The sequence below is a fragment of the Equus caballus genome, chromosome 14, assembly GCF_041296265.1.
Source record: "Equus caballus isolate H_3958 breed thoroughbred chromosome 14, TB-T2T, whole genome shotgun sequence".
In the NCBI taxonomy this organism is placed as follows: Eukaryota; Metazoa; Chordata; class Mammalia; order Perissodactyla; family Equidae; genus Equus; species Equus caballus.
The window spans coordinates 24225026-24241932 of NC_091697.1; the positions used below are offsets into that span (position 1 = coordinate 24225026).

The following is a 16907-nucleotide window of genomic DNA, read 5'->3' on the forward strand; positions in this document are numbered from 1 at the left end:
TGGTGACATGGGTGTAAACATGGGCCAACATTCATCCAGTCTCACCCTTAAGATTTGTACACCCTGCTGTTTGTGAGTTACCTACACCTCACTAAAAAGGAAAGGAAAAAAAGGAGGGGAGGCAGGGAGAAAAGAAGAGAGAAAGGAGAAAAAAGGGCTAAAGATTCTGGCTGCTTGATGGTGCTGTGCGGACCGTGGAGACCGCAGGCTGCCCCAGGCAGGGGTGTGTCTGTTACTCAGCTCTCCAGCACAGGCTCTCCCAGGGAAAGAGAATAAGTCATCACGAGGAAGTGCAGGCCGCCAGCATTCAAATCCTGGCTCTGCCACCCACCGGCCGATTGGCCTTGTGCCAGGGGCTTTGCCTCAATCAGCCTCAGTTTCCCCAGACGTAAAATGGGCACAATCACAGACTCGGCAAAGCCTCAGTAAACAGTAAGTGCTCAGTAAGTGTCCACTACTTCTACTGTTATCATTAAGATCATTGTTCATGGGTGGATGGTAACAGGTGTACTGGGAGTACCTACCTCATAGCACTATGGTGAGAATTAAACGTGTTGACGTGTGCAAGGTGCTGAGCGCAGCCCCTCGTACATGCTAAGGGGCGCAGAAAAGCCAGCCTCACCCACAGCTAATCAAAGGAGAAGCCCCAGTTCTGAGCAGCTGGTGCCAGGCCCCCTGCTAGGGGCTTTGACGGGTAACACCTCATTTAATGCCCACAGCAAGCCAGTGTTTAATAGGGGTTACTGTTCTCTTTTCACAAAGATGAAATGAGGCTCAGAGGAAGACAGATAAAAGACTGGCTAAGATCACTTGGCCAGGAAGAGGCAGAGGCAGGATGTGAACCCAGGGCCACTGGAGCCCACAGCCACTGTCTTTCCCTTGCACTACATGGATAGGACAGGAATCAAAGAAAAACTGAGGAGCAAGTGGCCCCAGGCGGACCTCTGATGCAGGAGTGATGCAAGATTATCTTTCTGATAATCTTCAGATGCCCACCCCGACCCCACCCTACAGGCCATGGAGGTACTAAGGGGTACACTCCCTCTGCGCCCTCTCCCCATCGCCTCCACCTGCCACACCCAGTGGGCTGCAGCATGTGACTCCCAGCAGGTCGAGAGCTCCCTGCACAGAGCACCTGCTCACAGCCTCCGTGGGATGAGCCAGGGAGGTGACCAACGTGCGCCGGTGAGGGAGTGGGGACTCCAGACAGTGTCAGAAGTCAGGTGGACTGCGTGGGGGTCGGTAAGCAGTAGCCACATAGGGAGAGAGGAAGAAAGGGACTGGGAAGTATGGGTGGGGGAGCGTAGGTGGCCTTGAAATTCTAGGCTGAGGCGTGAGTCCGATGACATCTACGGAAAACAATTTTATTTGCTTTTAGAAGAACACTTGAATAGTCTGGATTCCTGCCCAAAGTCACTGAGCTCCATGCTTAATAATTTGATCTAATGGAAACTTACACAGGAGCGAGGCCCACAGCAAGGGCTTGGGGTGGCGGGGAGGAAGGGATGGAGCTTATGCAAGCCGGCTCTCCAGGGCCGGAGAGTTTTACACCCCGACTATTCCAGGCATAAGTAAGTGCACCTATTACCTACCAGGTACATGTCCAGAACCATCCCTTCGCAGCCACCTGGTCCTGCCCGAGCTCCGTCTCCGCAGCCATTGCCCTCGGCCCCTTGACCCCTCAGCCCCTCTCCTTGGGTTATCGCCCAGCCTCCTCACCAGGCCCTTGGCTGCCGGGGTGGCCCAGCCCAAGCCCATCTTCACAAGAGGTGATCTTTCCCAGGGAGGAACCCGATCCCGTCACTCCATGCTCAGAAGCCTTCAGGCCTCCCATTCCTCTTTCATGTGAGAGCCACGGCTCTCCCCCGGCCCTGGCTCACATCCAGGCCGCAGAGCGGGTAGCCTGGGCTCCGAGAGAGACGTCCAGCTCCTCCTGCTGATTAAGCTACTTACTGGCCTCCCCACTCTGCGCCTGTTCCCCGGAGAGTGAGGACACAGCTGAAGGTACCTCCAAGCTCCCAGTGGGTGGGCAGCAGCTTCCTGGAGGTCTGACTGTCTGCTTGGCCGCCGCACCCCAGAAGGGTGCATCCGAGGCTTCCGGTCAACTATTCTGACCAAAACCAGTGGCTCCCAGGAGCCTGGGGCTCCAAAATGCTCCGGGCAGAAAAGGATCCGGTGATGGTGCTGGGGTGCCGAGTCTGGGCACTGGCGACAGACAGACCTGGGCTTCACTCTGGCTCCACCACTTACTAACTCCATTGTGGCTTCAGCCTCCGAGCGCCCAGTTTCCCCATCTGCACAGTGGGACTAACGCCAATAGTGGTACTTAACTCGAGGGGTTCTGGGACAATTAAATGAGATGATCATTGTAAAGGTGCTGGCACGTGGCCACCTATTATAAATCATAACTGGAAAGGATGATGAGCTGTATTATGCTATAAATTATCAATGGAGGGTTCCAGCTACTACATTTTCTTATTATAAAGCCTCATCAGGGTAACAGTTAAGAGCAGCCAGAGCCTGGACAGTCGAAGGCTGGAATGTTCTGCCGCCACATTATCCGAGGAGAGAGGGGCTGGGCTGCTCCCCTGGAAACACAAGGCCTCAGAGCCCCCTGTGCGGCCACTTTCTCAAGGATAACTAATGGCCTGTCCAGAGCCCAGGTTGGAGTCCAGCCACCCAAACAAACAGGCCCCCTCCCCACTGGGCTGGGCCAGAATGGCCTCCTATGTCACTGATAACCACAGGCCAAGGTTGGAGCGACCGTGATCCAACAGCGGTGACCTCATTTCCTTGGGTTACAATCTCATGGGAGGTGGGGGGGCTGACCCACTGTGGTCATAAAACCACCAGGGAGGGCCGGCCATCCAGAAAAGGAAAAGAATTGTGACCTTTGGTTCTTTCTGCATTAGCAGGGCTTCCCAGGGGTCAGAGAAGCTTCTGGTAGAGGGAAGACCCCAAAGGAGCAATCCTTTTTCCTGTGGATTTTTCTGCGGAGTCCTCAGTCCTCACCCCTGTGCACTCCATTTGGTAACTCCTGCACTGTGGTCACAAGGCCACAGAGAGAAGTGGGTGTTAGGGTCCCTGCACGGTCATAGGTGGAGCCTCTGGCCCCGGGCAGGTCTCTCTTCTCATTCTCGCCTGCCTCCCTCTCCAGCCGCTCACACTGTGAATGAAGTGCTTACTAGCCCAGGGCTGGACACAAGGCCAAGAGTCAGTGAATGGCCCCTCGTGCTTTTATTTCTGCCCCCTCTTTCTTCCCCTCTGGGGAAGTGGTGGGATCCGAGTATCCAGAATGTCCCCAGGAGCCGGGACGAGGAAGCCCTTGAAAGGCGAGGGGGCAGAGCGGCAGGAACACACCGTGCTCTTAGGAGCAGCAGGCCTGCGCAGGGCAAGCGGAGCGAGCCGTCAGGCCTGCTGGAGGGGCCCTCCACATGCCAGGTGGGGCCCCACCTGCTCTAGTCACAAGCTCTGATGTCAGAACTCACGGTCAGGGGCCCTCGGCCTCAGCACCACGCCTCGCTATGGGCCGAGCTGAGGATCACAAGCCGCCCCCAACAACGTCAGCAGGAGGCACGGGAGGGCATGAGGAAATCAACATACACGGAACACTGATGACATGAAAGGTCCTTTGCAGCCTTACAACCTTTTTAGTTTAGTTTAGGTGGGGAATAACTATGAATGAATAAATGCACGAAGACATGTGGGTCTATCGCTATTAAAGTATATCAGATGCTATGTTAATTACCTTCCAGGTAAACAATCTTGTTTAAGCCCCATGAAATATCACAGGCCTGCTCCGTCTCCTGCCCTGCTTTGTTTCTCCTTCAGAGCTCTTATCACGAATTGACATAGTCTAGCTCTGTCTGCCTGGGGACCATCGGTGTCCACTGCCCACATTTTCAGCTCCTCTGAGTGTAGAACCACAGGGCAGTGAGTGAGGCAGATCTGGCCCCTGACCTCTGGGAGCTGGGGACCAAGGAAGATGCCCATTAACACACAGCAGTGTCCAGGGCCTGGCCTGACTCGGTTCCACCGACTCCATGTTCTACCCTCCCTGCTTGCTCACTTTGCTCTGGCCACACGAGCTCTTTCTGCTTTTCACCTACACCAGGTAATTCCTGCCTCAGAGCCTTTGCACTTGGTAGTGCCCCTACCAGGAACACGTAAAGCCTCCCAACTGGTACCTGGGACACAGTTGGGGCTCCCCTCTTGCTGCTGTCACTGATTTCCCCTCTCACCTTGCTCAGAACAGGAGGGGCCTGCACAGTAATCCTCCTCCCAGGGAACGGGATGCAGCCTGGAGAGACCAGCAGGTGCCTAGCACACAGCAGGTCCTTCATAATGGCAGCGGGTCTCAATCTCTCACTGCTCTCTCTGCTTCCACCGCCAACTCGTGATGGGGGGGCCCCTGGGACGTCTAGTGGCCCAAATACACACGAGGGGAAGGTGCTTGACTCAGTCATTCCCCTTTAGGGGCTGGGGGGGACCAAGTCCTTTCTCTGACCCTTGCATGGTCAGGGGTCACATCTTGGGAAGCAGACAAGCCTCCCCAGGCCTGGATGGGAGCTGTGACTCTGATCTGCCCTCCCTTGTTGGACCAGCAATACTGAGACCCAGAGAGGTTTGGCAATTTGCCCAGGGTCACAGAGCAAAGTGGTAATTGAGCAGAGACCTGGCCCTGGGTCTCCCAATGCCTTGTCCAGTGCTCTTTCCACCACTCCATGAAGCCCCCTGAGCTTTGGTGCCACGAGGGTTAAAAAGAGGATGAGAGGGACAGGGAAGACAAATGCTCCCAAATGCTCCCAGCAGGCCTAACCCTGCAATTGTGGGCAAGCCCCCGCCTCTCTGAGCCTCAGTTTCATCATCTGTAAAGCGGGGACAGCTACCTCCCAGGGCTGTTTGCAGATTAAAGGGGGTAACGCGGCTACAGCCACGAGGACGACCTTGGGCTAAGCAGCTGTGTTTCCAGTTTCCTACTGTCTCGTGGCTGAGAGGGAGGCAAAGGAAACCCAGAAATTCCAGAGTTGGACAGGGAGTGGGTGGCCCGGGCCCAGCCCCAGGATGACGTTCTGGGTTGTAAACATGGAAACGAAGAGGCTTGGAAGCCTCCGGCCAGTGGCAAAGGCAGGAAGCTTTTGGGTCTGACTCCGTCTCAGAGGGGCGTCGGATGAGTCCGTGACTGAATAACTCCGATGGCATTCTGTGTTACACACACCCCGGAGCGTTTACTAGGTTATCCAGACAATGAATGATTCTAGGAATCGGAGATGGACTCACAGTGCGTCAGTCGCTGCCAGGAAGCCACACTGACTCCTCACCGAGAGTGCGCCCGAGGACAGGCAAGGGGGCTTCGCTGAGGGGCCAGGCTCTGATGTCAGCAACCTCGCCCCCCTCGGCTAGCAAGCTGCACCCGCTTCTCTGAACTCTTCCAGCTTTAACATCAAATGACCCTGTGATGATTCAGAGGGAAAAAGGCCCACTGGCCAAACACAGGGATGGCAAAGATGACAAACGATGGCTGTTCATCTGCGGCCCAGGAGGCCCCCCGCAGAGGAAGCCAACATGTTTTCTTCGGCTTTAACATGGCAACGTTCACTTCTGCTCTAACTTTAAAACCCTTGTAAGAAACGGAGGAGTGACGGGCACCACGGGCTTGGAAACGGGAGTTGGAAGTTCCCGAGGTTTCTGTTCTTTTAAAGCCCCTCCCTCTTCTTAACTGGGGTCCCAGAAGGCTCTGGAACAGGCCACCAGGGGGGATGTGACTTACACTTCCGTCGTTATAAATCCGGTGAGCTCCGAAAGGAAGAGGAAGAGGATGAAGAGACAGCAGCAGACAGAGACTGGAAGAAACAACACAGACGCACAGTTAAGGGCGGTGGGCACTGAAGCAGAGAGGCTGGCACCCACCCTCCAGCCTCAGAGAAAACCTGCTTGGAGGGGGGCCCGCAGACCCTCTGAAGCCCCTTCCTATTCTTGGCCTCAATATGCAGCAGCCTAGCTCCCAGGAAGGGAGACCGCCTTTGGCACTGATCTGACCCTCCCATGCGGACCGACCCCCGACACAGGCAGACCCTCCTGGGGGCCAGCCCAGCTTTCTTCCACAAAAGCTCTTTAACACAGAGGTCAGTCAAAAACAGAGGTTGCAAACCGGTGGCCCACAAACATATTCTCTTTGGCTCGAGTGATATATATTTTAAAATTTGGAGTCGCTACTGAACAATCAGAGAGATTTCACATAAAAGTCCAGATTTCTCGCTGCTCTAGAACACTTGAGCCCTTGTTCCTCCACGGGGTCTGAGCTCAGCACTTTGCCGCAGGCCTCACCACTTCCTCCTGCCTCCTTGATGCCAAGGCCGAGGTCGAATGTCTGCTGCCATTTACCACCCCCCCCAGTGGTGCCATCAACCTCTGTCCGTGTCCCCATCAGAAGTAGGAAAATGAGGACACCAAGCACTGTGCTTCAAGAGAAGGGACAATTCTTTATGGAGGTGAAGAGTGGTCCTACAAGTCTGAAATGCAGAGAGAGTGGAACAGAGTGCTAGGATTGGCCACTTCACTCGTATTAACCTTGCCTGGCTGGCCCCTGATGGTGTCGGAGTTGTGGCTCCTGGAGTCACTCCTTGGGGCAGGACATAACAAGCACTTTGGGGTCTGGCCATCAACCCATCTCCAGCCTCAGCTCCTGACACTCCCCCAACACCCGCCCCCCGGCCACCCCGAGCCACATGCTGTGCCCTCAACATGGCTCTCGCAGTTCCTCTGCCTGGAGTGAACTTCCCCATCTTCCCTCCCCCTCCATGGTGACCCTCTCTGCATGGCGAACTCCTACTCATCCTCCCAGGCTGAGGCCCAACTCAAATGTCCCTTCTGGTGGGAAGCTCCCCCGACCCCCAGAGGTGGAGCTGGTCACTCTTGCTCCTGTCTTCCCAGCCTCTATTTTGACACTTTCCACACTTTATCGATTATCCGTGGCTGTCTCTCTCACTAGGGCAAACACTCCACAGCTCCAGTGCCTGGCCCGGGGCTGGGCACACAGCAGGCAACGACAGGTGTCATGTAAGGCAGGGAGCTGTTCCCCAGAGCATGAAATGAGCACTGAGCATGCCTTGTCTGGGCTAACCACAGAGGCACACAGTGGGCATGGGCTCACATGGTGTGGCCACACTACTCACCTGCTGTGTGTCCCTGGGTAAGCTACTTAACCTCTCCCTGCCTCAGTTTCCTCATTTGTAAAATGGCAACAGTGGTAGCACCTGCCTTACAGGGCTACTCTGAGAATTTCCACAACACAGGGCTTGAAATAGTGCCCAGCAGGTAATCACGGCTCAAGTATCAGTTCAGTTTTAGGACTTTCATCAGGGACACCTTGGAGGGTCTGGCAATTTGGGGAAGGTGATTGACAGACTGGTTGACCCTTAGTTTCTGCAAAGAAAAAAAGTTCCCAGTCCCACTTGCTGATTCTGTTACATTCTTGACAGCCCGACCTGGAGTGGTTGAACCATCATGACAGACCTGAGACCAGCTACTCACCACCACCACCATCATCATCATCATCATCTATCTTAAAATGAACAACGACGTGTCCCCCGTGAAGAGGGAAGACAAGCTGTGTTGGTTGGGCACCTGCTGTGGGAGCGTCAATGGACACCCTATCATCTCACGCTCCCACCTGACAGGGGGCAGGAGCCCATGCCAAGAGTATAGAAATGGAGGCTCAGAGACAGCAAGAGACTGGCCCGGGGCTACAGTGGATGGTGGTGGGACAGGACCAGAACTTGTGCATTCTGGAACCAATGCCCTAAGAAGGGGAATCCCAAGAACTTGGGCTCTAAGTGGAGGACGGCACAGAATCCCAGAGTCCTCACTCAGCTTCCAAGACAAGGGGCACACTAGAATTACTCCCAAACTGTTCCAAACTTTGAAAAAGCTGGATGGGGCGGAGTTTAAGGGTTTACCCTTTTTTTTGAAGAAGTAATACATGCACATGATAGAAAAATAGTCAAGCTTGTATAAAAAGGCATACTGTGCAAGCCTCTTTCTCACTCCTGATCTGCAAATTCCGGCCCAGAGACGCTGCTGTTACAGTCTTGGGTCCTTCCACACACACATGAGCATAGACGTAGAAATCCTTTCTCCTCTGAGCCAACGGCAGCGTAACGTCCGCATCCTCTCCAACCGTGCTTTGCTCACGCAGCGGTCTCCGTCTTGGCAGCTGCCACTTCAGTTCATGCAGAGGGACCATGTGTGTTTGTTTTATGGTATGGAAATTCCTTTCCAGTGCCTTCTCCAGCTGCTGAACGAACCCGCTGCAGGAGATTGGCTCTCAATCCAAGCGTCCCAACTCGTGCCCCTCCGCCTCTCACCTGCAAACGCAGTTACCACGCTCTCTGGAAAAGAATCCCACTCAACGGGCAAAGCAGCCTCCCCTGGAAGCTGGAACCCTTCCTGTGCATCACCCACAGGCCCCACGCTGCAGAATCACGTTCCTGCCCCTCGCGCCCAAGCCCTGACAACCCCGTGGCTGCTGTAATGGGCAATGGACACAAAAGGGGAGGTGTTTCTGAAGGTCAGATCGAGGTCTTCTAGCTGCCCTTCCTTGCCCCAAGCCTCCCAACAGGCCCCAAAGTTCCAACTCTGTCCAGAGCAGAGGTGTGGGAAGGGGCTGGGAAGGCTTCTTGCTGAAACCCACGTTCTTGGCTCAAAGCTTGGAACAGAGCCTGGTCAGCCCAGAAGGCGGACATGATAAGCACAGAGGCCGCTCAGCTGAAACCCAAACGTCCAGTAGCCCTCATCATCCACGTTCTGTGTCTGTTCCCCTAACCCGTCCCCAGACTGGGAGGACAGAGATGGTGACAGCACCACTGTGACCTCAGGCTCTAGCACAGTGCCTGTCTCGGAGAAGGTACGAAGTCATTGTTTGCTGAATGGATAAATGAAACACACGAAGACAGGTAGGAAGTATTTCACCCAGAAAGGCCTCTGAGACTGAAGGCTTGATGAGGGTTTTCAGCCCATGTTTGGGCAAGATGCTCAGGCCGTCTGACTGCAGACTTCTTCCGAACTGACTCAGGACTGGGCAGGAGGAATGTGATCCTCCTAGGAGAAGGCTTGCTGGTGGGAAACCTGGTGCAGCCTGCAAAGGGGGCGCTGGACCCAAGGCCCAAGACTCCGGGAAGTCAAGGAATTTGTCCCAGGCCACGCGGCCGCTTAAGCAGAGGAGACAGAATTCAAACCCCGACCTGTGAATGTCCAGCGCCCTCGCTAGCGCCTCCAGCTATTAATAGCACTTATTATGACGTAATGCAAGATGGGTTTCTGCGTCTGCCTGCCCTGCTCAGCCGTGCACTCCTGAAGGACAAACAGTGAAGCCTGTTCATCAGCGTGGTCCCAGGACTTGGCACGGGGCCTGGCCCCAGGACCTGGTTAATAAATATTTGTTCACTAAGTGGTAGCTAAGGGCTGGCCTGTCATGCCTCACGTCTTTCCTCTGGTGTAGGGGAATTCGCCGTCACGTCCCCAGAGGGCCATTTGGCAGTACCTTCTAAATTTTATAATGCACATGCCCTTTGACCCAGTAATTCCTCTTCTAGGAAAGTTACCTTACAGAAAGAACCATACAAGGATACAAAAATATATGGACAAGGACGTCTGTGATAGCAATAAACAGGACTCGGAAATGTCCACCGTCAGGGGGCTGGTTACATAAACCGTGGGTCGCCCAGATAAGGGACTGACACAGCTGGAAAAAGGAACGTGGTGGCCGTGGATGCGCTGGTGTGAGAGGTGGACACATCGCTGAGGAAAGGACAGGGAAGAACGGTGTGTGCAGGGAGCTCCCGTCTGTGCTTAAAACGACGACACAGGTATATCAAAGACTGAACACATATTTAGAAAATTCTAGAAGGACACACACCTGATTGTTAAACATTCTTGACAAGGGAGAGACTGTAGAGAGCCAAGAGGAGGTTTGAGCTGTTGGCTGGCGGTAGGAAGGGGACCAGAAGCCTCATTTGAACTTTTTTGACTAGGTTCCTGAACTACTTGAACAGATAGATGAACAAGCCCCTTTCCTCTCACGTCCCGAATCTCCTTTCTGTGAGCATCAATGCACAAAGTGTCACAGACCCTCATAGGCCTTGTGGGCCCCAGGAGGACAGTGACAGGAAAAGGAGTGTCATCCATGCACCAAGGACTTGGCACGCACACACACCTGACAGGTGCCATCGCATTTAATCCCCAGATCAGGAAACTGAGGCTCAGAGAGGTGAAGTGACTGGCCCAAGGTCACTCAGCTGCTAAATGGGAACGTGAACCCAGCTCTGCTGGACCCCAGCCTGTGGGACATGCATCCTGCTGCTGGCTGCCCTGTTCCCTTCCCCAGGCATGTGGAGCTACAGGACTCAAGAAGGCATCCACAGGTTCAACAGCTGAGCTGGAGCGGGGAGAGCCAGAGCAGGACCAGCCAGGGTGAGGGGATCCCTGAGGTCATCCCCCTACCTGACAATGGCCTGCCCTGGGAGGCATCTGTGGACGCCACCCTGACTGCCTGGCCCTGAGCCCTGGATCGGGGGACAGTCTGCTGGGAGGGGCCCTCCTCCGCCAGGGTGCAGGGTGGCCCACCTTTTGCGAGCTGTGAAACTTCAGACAAGTCGCTTCACCTCTCTGCCTCAATCTTCTCACCTGGAAAATGAGGGTAAAGTACTTCTGCTTGCATGGCACTTTGGGTTTGCTTTTTACTGTTTTTTAAATAAACTTCTTATTGTGGAGTAATAACAGATGCAAAGACAGTACAGCAAGTTCCCACATGCCCTGCCCCCAGCTTCTCCCTCCGTTAACATCCTGCGGAACCCCAGCACGTGCCCCATGGAGACAGCAACTTTGTATGACACTATCGATGGAGCTGCAGACTGACTCAGAGCAGTTTCCCCACTAACGCCCTGTCCCAGGACCCGCGTGGGATCCCACTTTGCATTCAATCGTCACGCGTCCTTGGTCTTGAACTATGACAGTTCCTCAGTTTCTCCTTGGTTTTCAAGACCTTGCCACTTTTGAAGAGCACTGGTCAGGTGTCCTGTAGAATGTCCCCCAACTGGGGTTGTCTGACATTTTCTCCTGATCAGACTGGGCTGTGGTTTTGGGGTGCCCTTCCCCTTGCATCCTCTCGAGGGGGTGTGACGTCCTCATTACTCCTCACCGGTTGACGCTGATCTCCAGCGCTCGGCTAAGCTGCAGCCCAGGTCTCTCCGCCAGAAGCTTACTTTTCCCCTTTCCACCCTCTACTCTTTGGAAACGTGTCACCAAGTGCGCCCACACTCCAGGAGAGGAGAACGCACTCTACCTCCTGGAGGGGGATGGAGTCACGTATACCGTTTGGACTTCTTCTGTAAGGAAGACTCAGCCCTTCTCCTCCATTTCCTTAGACCAGTATGGACTCATGGACCTTTTCCTTCATTCTTTGGGTTATAAGCCAATAATGCCGTTATTTATTTTGTTACTCGAATCGCCCAGCGTTGGTCTTTGGTCTCTTCCAGGTTGGCTCCTGTGTCCTGCTGACACGGCCCCATCCTTTCTGGCTGCGAGCGCTTCTCTGCTTGCTGGCACAAGGTGCTCCAGGCTTATTTTGTAACCTTCCTGCCCTAGCCCTGCAATCAGCCATTTCTCCACGGAGCCCTGGGTCGTTTTATTGAAGACTGGCATTTGGAAACCAAAATCTGGGTGAGATTATTATTTTTTTAAAACGGATAGAAACATGCTTATGTCAAAAACTCAAATAGTCTAAAAGGTATGAAGAGAAAAGTCAGGCTCCCTCCCACCCCTGAGCCCCGTTTCCTCTCCCACGGAAGCTACTATTGATGGTTTCTGGCATCTCCTTCCAGAAACAGATGATGCCTGCAGCTTGCAGGGTTCCAGTGAGGACAGAGACGAGATGAGGCACCATATGAAGGGCCTGGCAGATGCCCATCCCTTCCTCCCTCCCTGGCCCAGCGTTCTGCACAGGGAGAGCAGGGAGGGGTTGGGGGGGGGGCAACGGTGAGAAGGGCGGCTACTCACTAATGGCCCCGGTGTACGTCGGCTGCGTAAGGTCCTTGGGCACCTTCCTGTAGATGTCAAACCTGCGGAGAGCAAAGGGGACAGGGGTGAGGGGGCGCACAGGGCGGGTTGCAGACAGCAGGGGAAATGGTGTGGCTGGTGTGCCACACAGGTTGCAGGCCGCGCTTCCTCCCAGAACCAGCGCCTCTGAGAGTCCTGCGGGACACCCCTCTGATGGGACCCTGCACCCCACACAGCCCTATCGCACTCCCTCACAACACTGTACCCCCCAAGACGACCTTGACCCCTCATTTGGTTACACTTCTTGGTTGGTGTTCCCCCCATGAGAATGTAATGAGGGACCCATGAGGGCAGGGACCTGGTTGGGTTTTGTCCCCGACCCCATCCCCAGACCCAGCAGAGGCCTGGTTCACAGAAGGCGACTCAGCAGGAGTTTGTGCGATGAACTGAACCCCGGGCTCGGGTTCCTCTGACGCTGAAGGGAACAGGGAAGCGCAGTCTTTCCCGAGTTCTGTGACAGCCTGCATGCTTGCAAGGTGTCACCTCTCCACCCCCTCTTCCCCTTCCTCCCTGCCCCTCCCCACTCTCCTCTTCCCCAGCTCCTGCTTCTGGGAGATCCTCCTCAGCTCCAAGGCAGAGGGGAACACAAAATCCTGCCTGGGGCCCGCAGGCTCAGCAGCTGCTCGTGACGGCTCTGGCTCCCATGTAACATGGGTTTCCGTCCCAGACCCACAGCAGACGCCGTTCTTTCATGCGGATCCCACCAGAGCAGACAGGGGTCGTGGGGTATGGTGGAAGAATTTGGGGTTTTGGACTCAGAGAGATATGGGTGTAATTCTGGCCAGCTGTTTGAGAGTCAAGACCCTGGAATCAGACCACTCTGGGTTCAAATCTTGGTTGGTCTTCTTCTTTGCTGTGTGACTTCAGGCAAAAGACTTAACGTCTCTGAGCCTCAGTTTCCTCCTCTGTAAAAATGGGCCTACTACTGCGAGACCCTGCCAGGCTACTGAGGAGTAAGGGAATACATGTCTGTGGAAGATGTGACATACAGGGTCCACAGGGCAGGCTCCTCACGCACTTGGCTTCCTTCCCTTCACTGAACCTGAGCAGACGGTTCCCACATAGCTGGGTTCAATCAACAGAGCTCCACGCCCACAGTGCTCCCCGGCCCTCTGCAGAACCCACTGAGTGAAGAGGCAGCTGCTCCAGCCCCGGGGGTGGCAGGCTGGTTTCCCTTAGGTGATTGAGAAACAATGTATGCCCTGCTAACTCCCATGCAATGACTTGGAAATCTTGCATAAGATCTGATACTTGACTCCTGGGTGTTCACTCTAATTTCACATGGAACGTGCTCAGTTTCGTAAGACTTCAGGGGAGAAAAAATTCCTATAGGCTGCCAAATTAAAAAGTACCACCTTCTCTCCTGTCTGCTCAGCCACCACTCACCTGTGCTTGGGCCCCAAGGGCACTAGAAACCAGGCTGGGAGTGTGATGGGGGTGGTTCATGATACTGAACCATTCAAACCCACTCGCCTCCTTTATTCTGAAAACGCTAACCCCTTCAACTTTGACAGGCACAGAGAGGTCAGAGCAGGTATTGCAGAGTTAGCCTGCCTGAGCTCGAGTGGAACTCCACGAATGTGAGACCTTGGGCACGTCACTTAACCTCCCCGTGCCCCAGTCCCTCTGTCTGTACAATGGGGGCAATGACAGCAACTAGCTCACAGCACAGGGTTTAGTGGCAAATGACTTGGGGCATATAAAGCACTCAGACCCATGCCTGGCGCCAGGAAGTGCTATGTGAGTATCTGCTCTTACTCTTATTAATGCTCATTTGACGACCACTCATGAGCACCTACTTTCAGGCACTAGGGACATGGAGATAAAATCACCCTGTGTACCTATAGTTTAGCAGCAGAGACAAAGAAGGACACAGAGGGAGCATGCAGTGGTTTTCCATCAGGGGTTAGCTGGAGGCACTGGAGATACCCAGAAAGGGGCACCTGGGGGGTCCATGAAGCTTCCTGCAGGAGGTGATATCTGGACAGAGCAGGAGGACAGGAGGAAGGGTGGGTGGAGGCAAAGAGCAGTCCAGGGGATGAGAAGAGCAGGGCAGAGGCCACAAGGAGGACCGAGCCTGACATGATGGGCACTGCGTTAACCTGCAGTAGCGCTGGGACAGGAACAGATGGAGCGGAGGCTGGAGAGATGGGAGGGAATCCCAATCCAGTTTCCTGGTCCACTTAATACCAGGTCACTCTTGAGCACCCACCGGTGGAACATGGGCCCCACAGCAAAAAATATATGAACCATCATTTCACAACTGGGAGTCAGGGCCGGCCCGGTGATGCAGCGGTTAAGTTTACACGTTCCACTTCGGCGGCCCGGGGTTTGCCAGTTCAGATCCCGGGTGCGGACATGGCAAGCCATGCTGTGGCAGGCATCCTATATGTAAAGTAGAGGAAGATGGGCACGGATGTTAGCTCAGGGCCAGTCTTCCTCAGCAAAAAGAGGAGGATTGGCAGCAGATGTTAGCTCAGGGCTAATGTTCCTCAAAAACAAAAAAATCTGGGAGCCTTGTGGGAAGTTGGAGGCTGCTCGAGGTGAGGAGGTGGGGGTGGCCTGGGGCGGAGTGTCAGAACCCAATAGGGGTGAGGAGGGGCGAGTGGGAGACTGTTACACACAGGGGACTGATCAAATATGTAAATATAGTGAGGATAATGGGGTGTTGGGGAAGGGAGGTATAAACAGAGAGAAAGCAGAATAAAGCCTGTGGTGCAAGAGTGGACACGGAGGTATCAGTGTGAATTCATGACTTTCAATATGCAGAAATATAGAAGCATCCATACGTGTGTGGACACATCATACACATACATTGTCCTAGCTCTTTCCATGGAGGGGGTCCAGGAACAGTGACGGCCCCATAGCAATGAGCACATCTGGCACTCAAATCTTGGCGTCTAAATATCCTTCTCTGCTCAAAGGAATCAGCTCCGTGGAGAAACGGCTGACTCCAGGGCTGGGCAGGAAAAATACAAGATGAACTTGGAGCATATTCTTATGTCAGAAAGCAGGAAAGTGTTCAAAGTATGATAGGGACATGTCTATAGGACAAGAAGCCAGCTTAACAGGGCCCCCACTGACCAAAGAATGGACACTAGGAGCACTGAAATCATTAGTGAGAGGAACAGATTACAACCCACTGGATGAAATAGGAAGCCAGGAGGCTATACAGATATAAAGAAACGAATAAATCAGAAGTTTAATGAGGAACAGGATATTTACATACTTTCAAAGTACCTCCCCACAAAATACTTATTAATTACAAAGGGAAAAAGAGTAACTTTACAGTGAAGTAACTTGGCAGACCTCATCTTAAGCAAGTGACCAAAGTGAGTGTCACCAGTAAGGAGACATGTCATGTGCCTCCTGATATGACGAACTGGGGAGGGCACGCCATTGCTCTGCGGGGATCTTGCTTAAAACACACAACCTCAAATGAATCATGAGAAAACATCAAACAAATCCAAACTGAGGGTCATTCTACAAGATGACTGGCCAGCATTTGTCAAGTGTCACGGTCATGAAAGACAAGACTAAGGAACTGTCACAGACTGGAGGAGACAAGAGACGATGACCAAATCATGCGAGATGTCTGCATCTGCCAAAGGACATCAGAGTGACAAGAGACGGGACTTGAATAAGATCTACAGATTAGTTAACAGGACTGTAGAGTGTCATTTCCCTGGTTTTGGTAACGATATTTTGGTTATGTAACATTTGGGGAAGGTTGGGTAAAGGGTACTGGGAAGTCTTCACAATAATTTTACACTTCTTTTTCCAAGTCTGAATGATTTCAAAATGAAAAGTTAAAACATTCTTTTTAATTTAATGGAAATGAAAAAAAGAATTTTAAAGGGGGAGATTTCACTTAAAAATCCCGTCCAGCCTGCTTTCTTCACACATGCCTGGTCCCCGTAGGCCTCCAACTGTGAGGTGCTGGCTTCACAACGTTTGCTGAGCGTGCTGGGTGTCAGGCAGAGTATGTCTTTGTTGGGGGCAGGGGGTGGGAGTGGGGGTGGGCAGGAAGGCTGGATGAAGAGAGGTCCAAGAGGGGAGCTAAGACTTGAACCAAACTACAGGAGGTGGGTGCTCCGGACAGAGGGAACGATGCTAACCAAGATCGCTTCCAGCCCGTGCCAGGCGCTTTCACATACACAGTTAATTCTCTTACTAACCCTGGCAGATACTGAAATCCCATTTCTCCAGGGAGAAGACTGAGGCAACTAGTTCAAAGCACCCAGCCAATGATTAGCAGAACTGAGGTCCAAACGCAAGTCCGAGTCCGTGGGCCACGGTCCTTCCACTGCCCTGTACTTGTGGGAATCAGTTTAGAGCTCACTTATTGGTAAATTAGAGTCTCAAGGTTTTGCTTATTTGTTTTTCCGAGGATGCTGCCCCAGGGCAGGTGGGAATCTCCTGGAAGACAGGGACCAGTTCAAAACATACGAATTCATTCAACAGATATTTACTCAGTATCTACCTATCAGGTAGTGTTCTACATGGTGGGGAAATGGAAGCAGTCGAGGGAGACACGGCCCCTGTCCTCATGAAGCCGCCAGTCTAGCAATGCTTTTGGCTCCTTGAGAAGGGCCACCTAAACAGAAGGTTCTCTGATAATGATCTCATTCTCACGCCACAAGTCCAAGCTGGGGAGTGGTGGTGGGGTAAACGGAGAGCTGAAAAAGACCCTGGGTTTAGAGCTGACCACAAACCAAGTGAGTCAGCAGTGAATGTCACTGAGAAAACGGGCCACCGGGGAGGCTGGTGAGAACCCCAGGCATGTGACAGAT

General features: G+C 53.5%; 1 protein-coding gene across 1 annotated transcript in view; it reads right to left on the reverse strand.

Moving 5' to 3' along the window:
• ERGIC1 (endoplasmic reticulum-golgi intermediate compartment 1) overlaps nt 1-16907 on the reverse strand; it is a 102481-nt gene that overhangs the window by 41002 nt on the left and 44572 nt on the right. Inside the window, exons 2-3 of the mRNA XM_023617230.2 lie at nt 12055-12116; nt 5771-5843 (exon numbers count right to left, since the gene is read on the reverse strand). Of these exons, the coding sequence (XP_023472998.2) occupies nt 5771-5843; nt 12055-12116 (135 nt within the window). The remainder of the gene's footprint in view (nt 1-5770; nt 5844-12054; nt 12117-16907) is intronic.